The sequence below is a fragment of the Mytilus trossulus genome, chromosome 6 (assembly GCF_036588685.1).
Source record: "Mytilus trossulus isolate FHL-02 chromosome 6, PNRI_Mtr1.1.1.hap1, whole genome shotgun sequence".
Taxonomy (NCBI): domain Eukaryota; kingdom Metazoa; phylum Mollusca; class Bivalvia; order Mytilida; family Mytilidae; genus Mytilus; species Mytilus trossulus.
This window is the reverse complement of record NC_086378.1, coordinates 59,064,868-59,074,977: the sequence shown is the minus strand read 5'-3', so window position 1 is coordinate 59,074,977 and position 10,110 is coordinate 59,064,868. Positions and strand designations below refer to the sequence as shown.

Genomic DNA, 10,110 nt, shown 5'->3' with positions numbered 1-10,110 from the left:
CGGTCTTAAATCTTTAATTTATAGTTGTTGATCATTTAGTCTTTTTTCAAATTATGTTAAGTCCAACTGAATACTTATATATAATACTTGATTTCCGTTTGTTGCCGTTGGAGAGTGTATAATACAAGAATCGGAAAATAATAGAATATGTTCATCAAACCGTCATTATTTCTTTTATTACAAGTTCTACACTACTTCCGTTTAGCCACCAACCTGACAAGACGGTCGATTATATTTAATTTTAATAAATTAACAAACTTAAAGACACAGATGAGTTCTGCAACTGAGCCAAAACAACTAGAAGATGTGCAAGGTGATGGTCGATGGATGAGTCAGGTAGAATAAATAATACTTCTCCAGTCGTTCAGCATGTTCAGCTGTGTAACATGTCGCCAGTTCTTTGATCACAGGTCTAGTCATTTCGGTACCTGGTTTAAATGACACCCGTTATAGTCAACTCGGCACCTATAAGTCAAATTTGCGGGCGTCCCAGAAAAAAATTAAAATAGCCTTGCCCATTCAGGGATATTTATTAACTCTATAGGGTTGTTACAGGAAAATAACATACATTTGTTATTGTGGCCTAAAAAATCAAAGAACTGTGATAACATATGTACGTTACATGTTTCAAAGGGACAATTTACATAATAAGTTTAGTTAAAATCAGTGCTCTAGCTAGAAATCAAAAGGGGCAGGGTGCCAGTGGAGGGCAGGGCACTTTTTATGATAAGAAAAGGCACTGCTCATTTTTTTGTCTACGTTTCTGTGTGTATCACAAGCTAACAAATATCTTTTTTTTTACTGTATATGTTGTTTTTTTTTAAAATAAAGATGCATTACAACTATAGGCTTTACTCGGGGGGGCCACTTCCTATGTAATGACTGGTAGGGATGAGTCGCTGGAATAGGTCACTATTTTATGCTTCATGATATATGAAAAGGGTGAGAAAATCAGATTAAATATATCAATAGGTTGATATTATCACTTGCTGGATTATATCATAAGTATCTGAAACTAATCAAATGTTCGTATTTATTTTTGATGCGGTTAAACCACAGTCGTAAATGCATCAGCTATTTGTCAACCCAATTAAACTCTATTTATACAATGTGGTATTTCCACTGAGGTTAGTTATAGCTGCAATAAATCCAATCATTTTGACATTTCCACCTACTTAACATTGAAAAGTTTGTATACATGAAACATTTAAAGAAATTCCATAATATAGTGTCAGCGTCCTTCAAGAGGGAACGGCAAATGTGACTTTTTATCAGTTTTTAAGTAATGTTAATCTCAGTAAAAGTGATACTATGTGAAGTGCTACTACGTTTATCTGACAAAACATATTTTATTGTCTTTTGAAATTGAAAATTCTTCTTAATAAAAGATAAAAAAGGGGCAAATAGAGGAAAGTGTTTAAGATGTAACGAATTCATTGGAAAAGCAAGGTGTGATTATTGTGACTGCGTTGCTTCTAAACAAGAACATAAAATGAGCGGGACCTAAAAATTTATGCATATACTAATGTACAAGAAGATGAAAAATATCCAAATATGTGTATAGGTCTGTTTTTTGTTCATTAATATATGATAAGGTATATATTTTTGATAAACAAAATATATGAAAAGGGTGGGGTACTTGATGTCTCAGCTGCTCACCCCTACCAAAAAAAGTTTGAAGTGGCCCCCCCGAGAGGCTTTATTTCATTGTTTGTGTAGTTATGTATGATATACATGATATAGTACATCTTCATCAACATACAATTTATTATTATGTTTTTATAGTTTAACTTCACTCTACCCATTATCAAAGGTTATGGTTTGATTACAACTTTTAATACAACAAATAGAAGTTTTTAACTACATTGACTGGCTATACAGCCATTGCACGGTTAGAACTTTCAGAGCTGAGTGCAATACTAATTTAACAATGTTTAGAACATGGATTGCTAATAAATTGTATAATTATCAAGTCGAAATTGCAATATATTTTTTTTCAATATGTTCAAAGACAGTTAATATCTTTCAGATAACATTATTATGTTATTATATATTCAATTGGTGATTTATTCCTTTTTTTGATACTAGATAATATTTTTAGAGCACAAATTTGTAACAAGCTAAAACAGGGGAAGTAACTCCAAAATCAATTTACACCACGTTTGCGTTAATTAAAAACTGTGTTTGTCGTTAACCAGTTGAGATCAGTTGAGATGGAAGGCATTTCAGTAAAGACATAGTTTTATTTTGATGACTTAAATTCAATTCTTAAGTCATGAAAGTCTTCATTTATACACTTCTCCATTGTGACTTGGAGATCGAAAATGCTGACCCAAGCTAAACACATACACTCGATGACACATTCATCAAAAGTATGACAAAAAGATACATTGTCCTTATTAATTTACCTAGTTATTAACACCTTTGAAGTCTTTACCATTGTAATTGATTGTAATGACATGATTAACCTGGGGGCAATCACACAGGTGTCATATATGTAATTAATTTGGAGATCAGAAATCGATAAAACAAAATTTCACCAAAACGGCACAAGAGAATTTTGGAAAAAGACGTCAGGGCAGAAGGGCGCTGATGAAGGCACTCAGGGCGCGGCGCCCTTCTATTTTGGGCTAGCGAGACCACTGAAAATGTATACAAGTTCTATTAATATTACTATTGTCTTTATGTATACTTAACTATTGAAAGATGTAACAGTGTTATTTCAGAAAAAAATATGCTGGTAATAACTAAAGGGTGTTATCACAGCTTTTGTATATCACTTCAAAGCATTTGCTCAGCATTTGCTCAGACATAAATCATGCTTAATTACAATGTATTTTAATTTATTGTAAGAAATAATGACCAGAGCATGTAATGAGGTTCTGCCAAGTTTCTTAGTAATTCCAAAGTGTCTTATATAATAGATTACATTCCTTTAATAACATGAATAACTAAGCCTTATTATCACAGCTAAGTTAATTCTTAAATAGCCTTGTCTCATTGAGTAACCATGGTTAATCAAAAAGGTATTAATTCAATTTACAAATTAATTATGATGGCTATGCATTTAGTTTCTTCGCAAAGTCTCAAGAGTTCCCAAGAGTCCACTATAGATTAAATAATTTTACAGATAACAAACATATGTTATTACAGATTTAGAAAGTTTAAGGAAAAGTATCTGTAATAACACCCGCTAGTTATTTTCTGTAATAACCCTATTGAGTTATATCTCTGACTGTTGCCAGACGTCATAATTATTTGGACTATTGACATGATTGAGGACTCTGTTTTTCATGATTCTTTTTGAATATTTTCTCTTGAGTTGTCTTTTTATATTTGTTGTTCATAACAGAAATTCCTATGGCAAATTTATACAATGGGGCTATATATATACAATTCATGTAATATCTGTCAGAACTTATGATAACAAGACACATTACTAATACTAACATGACTAGATTAAACATGGGCTACCATGACAAGATTGGTCTACATCTATACTATTGATCTCCAGTGGAAATCCATAACGCAGATACTGCTGTGCAAACTCACACTCACCCGCTCAAAGGATGAAAAACTATTTTTGTCATGTTTGTACTTTGTAAATAAGGTGTTTTGTCAGTGTGTGGTTATTTATCATGTTTATAATGTACCAATTCTATGGTCAAATGATGAATGATGGTGGTGTGTATCAATGCATTAACTTTTCTAAAACACCAAAAAAATGTAAATGTACAAACACCAAAATAAATATTATAAATGTTTGTACAAGTTATAAAAAAGATGTGGTATGATTGCCTATGAGACAACTGTCCACAAGAGACAAAAATGACACAGAAATTAACAATTATAGGTCACCGCACGGCCTTCAACAATGAGCAAAGCTCATACCGCATAGTCAGCTATAAACGGCCCCGATAAGACAATGTAAAACAATTCAAACGAGAAAACTAGCAGCCTTATTTATATAAGAAAATGAACAAAAAACTAATATGTAACACATGAACTAACGACAACCACTGAATTACTCGCTCCTGATGTTATCATGTTTATAATTGACTTTTCATCAAATATTAAAATGATAACATTTTCACAACATAAACATGAAATACAGTGAGAAAAAAATAAAAATTATATTTGATTGAAGAATTGCACCTAATAATACATGAACTAATGATTTTGAATTCAGTTTGGTATATAATATATATTTTATTACAGCATAAAAGATTTATGTATGAAGCCAAAGAGAGAGAGCCTGAAGTTGTATTCATAGGTGACTCACTCATACAACAGCTGCAGTTCTCTGAGGTAGGTGACTCACTGTGACTTGTATAACACATGCAGTTTAATATCTAATGTAATTGGCTCACTCATACAACACATGCAGTTCTCTGGGGTAGGTGGCTCACTCATACAACACATGCAGTTCTCTTGGGTAGGTGGCTCACTCATACAACACATTTAGTTCTCTGGGGTAGGTGGCTCACTCATACAACACATGCAGTTCTCTGGGGTAGGTGGTTCACTCATGCAACACATGCAGTTCTCTTGGGTAGGTGACTCACTCATACAACATGTGCAGTTCTCTGGGGTAGGTGACTCACTCATACAATAAATGCAGTTCTCTGGGGTAGGTGACTCACTCATACAACACATGCAGTTGTCTGAGATAGGTGACTAACTCATACAACACATGCAGTTTGCTGAGAAGGTGACTCACTCATACAACACATGCAGTTGTATGAGGTAAGTGGCTCACTCATACAACACATGCAGTTCTCTGGGGAAGGTGATTCACTCATACAACACATGTGCAGTTGTCTGAGGTAGGTGACTCACTCATAGAACACATGCAGTTCTCTGAGGTAGATGATCCCCTCATACAACACATGCAGTTCTCTGGGGAAGGTGACTTACCCATACAACACATGCAGTTGTCTGAGGTATGTGACTCACTCATATAACCATAACTATAACACACCATTTCACTGAAGAAGGTGATTCATTCATATATATAACACATGCAATGCAGAATCAATTTCAAGTGAATAAATGTTTCTAAATTTGTAATCTGCATTTGTCATGTTTGTAGGCTGTTGTCTCCCAAATTTCCACAAAAGTAATTCAGACTTTTATTACGTTTGTGAGCTAAGAAATTGTGAGATAAATGTCAGTATGAATGCAACAGAATAACACAATTTAATTAAACCAATATATGCATACCTATAGCTTATACAGATTTAATTAAAAAAATTAAAGAATGTTGCTTCTAGTTAACTGATTGATCATCAAATTTTAAACTTTCAGTCCACTAACAAAAATTTACCACCCATATATCAATAGATATAACTGCTGAACTGTTGTTATTTACAGATATGGGTGAAGATGTTCCAGCCTTTACACAGTTTAAACTTTGGTATTGGTGGTGACCAGACACAGCATGTTTTATGGCGAGTGGAAAACGGCGAAATGGATGATGTCCAGCCAAAGGTCTATAATTTCAGCATTTTTTATGTCCTAAAAACTTTGCCCTCTTTTTATGTTTTGCAGTTTTTAACAGATAATAGATCACTAGTCTATTTTGAATTTTTAGTTTTGAATATAATCTTTTAGGTGAAAAAAAACCCTGTTTGGTTCTTTGACAACTTCAAAAGTTCTATGCATCTATTTGCATATGCTCCAAGAGCAAAGTCAAAGAGTGGGATTTGGCTAGTTTTCAGACCATAAAATCAATATGATCTATGTTACTTCAATACTTCCTATTGAAAGAGATGAAATTGTTTTCACTAGCAAATATTTTAAACTTGACATAAGCATGAAGATGTATATAATTATTTTAAACTGGACATAAGCATATACATATATACAATTATTTTACAGGTTGTTGTTCTTTTGGTTGGGACAAATAATTATGACCATACAGATAAAGAAGTGACAGAAGGTATTCTTGCCATTGTTAAAGCCATACAGGAGAGACAGAGCCAAGCTCAAATAATTGTCTTGGTAAATCTATAATTTTAGTTTAGCATAAGTTGTTATAAGTTTTATTTATAGGATTAGAATAATCTGAAACTAATTTTAATCAATAAAATTAGACAGCATATGAAATTTGATTATCTCCCAAAAGCAGACATATTGATGAATTTATTCATCAGTTCATGAATGCTAGATTTTCAGCAGAAAATCTGATTGTGTGTGCAAATTCATGACATCAATAAATTAACATGTCATTTGAATATCTGGCTTAAAACAATCATCAAAAATACCAGGCTTTATATAACTTATTAGACCAGGCACATAATTTAACATTGGCCTTCAAATCAAAATATATGGACATGTTGGAGGGGAAAGTAAATAAAGTTGAGAATTAAATGCATAAAATATTCTCATCTTCACCTGATAACATGATGCATGGTGAATAAGAATAAGAATACTTTATTAATCCAATTATGGACCCTTGCGGGTTTTAAATCTCATACAATGATTACAATGATTTGTTATAACAATGAAATAATAAAATGAAATACATCATGTACATGACAATAGAACACTGAACAGTAATTGCATGTACATGGAATAGAAAGTAATATGGGAGACAATCAATTTCTGTAAGGATTATTCCCCTTTAAACAGATATGGTGTTTAGAGTTGCATAAAAATGATATGCAGCCCCAACTGATTAGATATAAGGGTATTTTTCTCCCATGTACACACAGCAACCAATTACTAGATATTTATGTATATAATTATATTTTTTGACAATTGCAAGAATATGATAAGCACCTTAGAGTTTTACTGCAGTTTGTTAATGCATATATAAGCATTTACATATTAATAGAAGAAATATGCATACACATAGAGAAATGTGCACTTAAATTAAATTTTTGAATTAAAAATATATATATAGATAAACTAAAAGAGATTTAGCCGTTAACAGAATTTGTGGATCTCAATTCAAAACTCTGGATAAGAAAAGTGCTTAACTTTTTCAGTATATGTTGATCTTCAGTGGTCATTAACCATAAAAAAATTGATTTGCAGTCTAAGTTAATGAAATTTTGACAGTGTTCATGAGCTTGTGCAAACAGTGATTCCCTACATTGATTATACAATGAACAGTTAATTGAAAAATGAAACTCATCTTCAATATCATTATGAGAACAAAAATTACAAGTCCTCTGTGACCTTTCTATAGGTTTGTTCTTATGTCGCTCTTTTTCTACTCTTAATTGGTGAGCACTGCAAAATTTACATAAAATTTGTCTTGATTGAAAACTTTTAATATCAAGATATTTTTCCATTTCGAAATTACTTTTATGAGAAAAATATGTATCTAGCTTTCCATTAACATTATCTTTATCATTGAACCATGCTTTTAAAAATAATGTCTTTAACTTTTTCATAATAAGTTGTTTTAATCTATTAATTGAATAATCAATACAATATGTTTCTTTCAATTCAAGCTTTTGTAAAATAAATTTAACAGAGGAATACCATGTCATAGTGTTATTTTCATGCATATCTTTGTTACATAAAAACACTTCTTTCAATAAATTTTAGTTACAATGATGTAATCTATGCAGATAGCTTATTATAGATATAACAATATTAAAATATTTAGGAAATCTACCTAATTCTGATTGTACAGCAACATTTGTGGAATAGAAAAAAATGTAAAATAACAAAAATATCACCTATGACAACAATGTCTTAGGAAAAATAAAAATGTAAAATCCGTAATCATATGGCAAAAACTTAAGCTCAAGCACATCACACACATAAAACGACTGGATAACAAAAAACATAAAATTGAAGAAGATGTTGATATTTTTCCTCAAAGAGACAGTGAACGAACAAAACCAAAAAGACATACATGTATATAGATTCAGTATTCAACAATAGTCAGGTGCCTTACATCATGTACATAATGTATCAAGTCTAAACTCTTAATGTGGAATGCAAAACTTTGGCTCTTTTAATTTTCTTAAAATTTTGACAAAGTATTTACTTTGACCCTTTGACAAAAATATAAAATTTTTAAAAAATTTGAACCACCGTTTTATCAGAAAAATTGCACTGGTTTTATAGCAGTTTGACAAACACTTATTTTGATCATTGAGAAGCTTAATGTTCCCTTAACAACACAACATAATTAGTTTTAGCTGATTTTACAGAGTTATCTCCCTATAGTGTTAGGTACCACCTTAGACAAAGTTTGTACGTAGTTTTCCAGTAATAGTAAATATGAAAGTTCTACCATCTTCACCAAATTATCTAAATAACTAACAAACAAAAAAATTCAGATTTTTCATTCGATAATCACTGATCTGATCTCATTTTTGATGTATAATCTGCTAAGCATTGCTAAGTGCATTATAAAATTATTGCATAACATTTAATAATCACTGTTTTTGCTACTTTTATTCTCTCTATGTATGGCAGTTACATTTTTGGCCTTTAATTATATTTAATAGCCATTAAAAAACATTTTCAAGATTAAAAAGATAAACTTCAAATATATTACCCACAGTATTGTATTCTCTTGGATATAACATTTTCATTTAATTTTACATTTTTCAGGGAATTCCTCCAAGAGGTGAAAAACCTAATCCACTCAGAGAAAAGATTTCCAAGATAAATGAGGGCTTATGTTCAAAATTAAGTGGAACCCCAAATATCTCATTCCTGAATGCTGAATTTTCCTCCTTCATCAATTCAGAAGGACTGATAGATTCAAAAGATATGTACGATTACCTACACTTTACGAATGAAGGATACAGAAAGTTTTGTGAGCCACTGGTAGAAGAAGTACAGAGCTTGCTTCAAACATTTTTGAAGGTTGAAAACACTTCCATGCATTCGTCCTCCACAGCCGATTTGCTATGTAACGATACAACGTAATATGAACATCCTACAGATCGTCCAGATCTTCATGGCAGGGCTAGGGTCACATTATTTTTGTTCTTTGTATGCATTTGTTGTATAAAGCAGCCAGCATGCCTTATCCCTAGCAACTTGAAATATTAAATGCTTTTTTCAGGGAAATCCATTAAAAATGTGGTGTAGCATAGTGCTTTAAAAGTTTTAATGTCAATACAAGTTATTCAAATTTTCCTGCCATTTATTCATTGAAATATATGATTTTTGTCCTCATTAAACGTAATGGACTTTTAAGCTTAAGAAGGAATATGCACAATTTGATGCTGTTATTGAGGGATTTTGTTTTTGTTAATACATTTAAATCATGTTAAAACAGTGACATAATCTTCAGAAAATGAAATCTGAAAAAAATGTACTTACACCATGTCTGAAAATTGCGTTGAAAGTATTTGCTCAAAAACAAGCTTATCAGATTGTACTTTAATATGAGAGGTTCATACGTTAACATTGAATGAATGACTCTTGTCATTAAAAGTTAAGCCTGTATTCCATTTGAGTATAGAGCTTAATAGACATATTTTACAGGGTTGAGTTAAAAAAGATAATTATGTTCTTGAAAAATCTGTTATAGTTTACTAGCTTTAGGCCTGTCATTAAAGGTTCAAAGGGACATATCTATGTTTTAAAAAAGTTAAGGTGTTTTCTGATAAATTTCCATAATTTTTAGATAAAATTATTTTAAAGAAAAATCATCCCTGATAATTTTCAGATGTTGACATGTTTTTCAATAATAATTGGTATACACATTTAAAAAAATAGTCATTGGGAAAACCAAACAGTTAAGTGCTGTAATATAAAAGAAATGAAATGTATCTACAATACCTTTAAAAGATTATCATCATGGTGATTGCTGTCAACGTATATTTGTTCCACCTAACAGAAGTTCCAGAGGAAACTTTATTATAAACAATGTCATCATACCTGTACCTGTTGGAACAAATATTCTTTTATATTTATTCCGTTAGGAACATCTACAGTAATATTTATTCCTGTGGAAATAATATTCCAGAATAGTTTTTCCATTTGGAACTTATATTATGAAGGAACTTCTATTCCGTGACATTGCAACCATTTTTCCGGGATTGATTGCCTAAATGCATTTATGATAAAAATAAATTTTATGAAAATTGTTTTTTACATGTTATGGATGACTTTTATTATAATTTGTTA

The 10,110-nt window shown here is 31.2% G+C and overlaps 1 protein-coding gene across 1 annotated transcript; it reads left to right on the top strand.

The window, feature by feature from the left end:
- The first annotated feature begins 164 nt into the window (after positions 1-164).
- LOC134721602 (platelet-activating factor acetylhydrolase IB subunit alpha2-like) lies at positions 165-9,460 on the top strand. The gene is made up of 5 exons (XM_063584706.1): positions 165-336; positions 4,219-4,308; positions 5,374-5,490; positions 5,881-6,003; positions 8,581-9,460. The coding sequence occupies exons 1-5, from the start codon at positions 271-273 to the stop codon at positions 8,899-8,901; spliced, it is 717 nt and encodes a 238-aa protein (XP_063440776.1). The 5' UTR covers positions 165-270; the 3' UTR covers positions 8,902-9,460.
- Positions 9,461-10,110: the final 650 nt, after the last annotated feature.

Coding starts and splice junctions, on each gene's coding strand:
- LOC134721602 (XM_063584706.1), top strand. CDS start 271: ATGAGTTCTGCAACTGAGCCAAAACAACTAGAAGATGTGCAAGGTGAT. Junction 4,309..5,373: donor AACAGCTGCAGTTCTCTGAG/GTAGGTGACTCA, acceptor TGTTATTTACAG/ATATGGGTGAAGATGTTCCA. Junction 6,004..8,580: donor AAGCTCAAATAATTGTCTTG/GTAAATCTATAA, acceptor TACATTTTTCAG/GGAATTCCTCCAAGAGGTGA.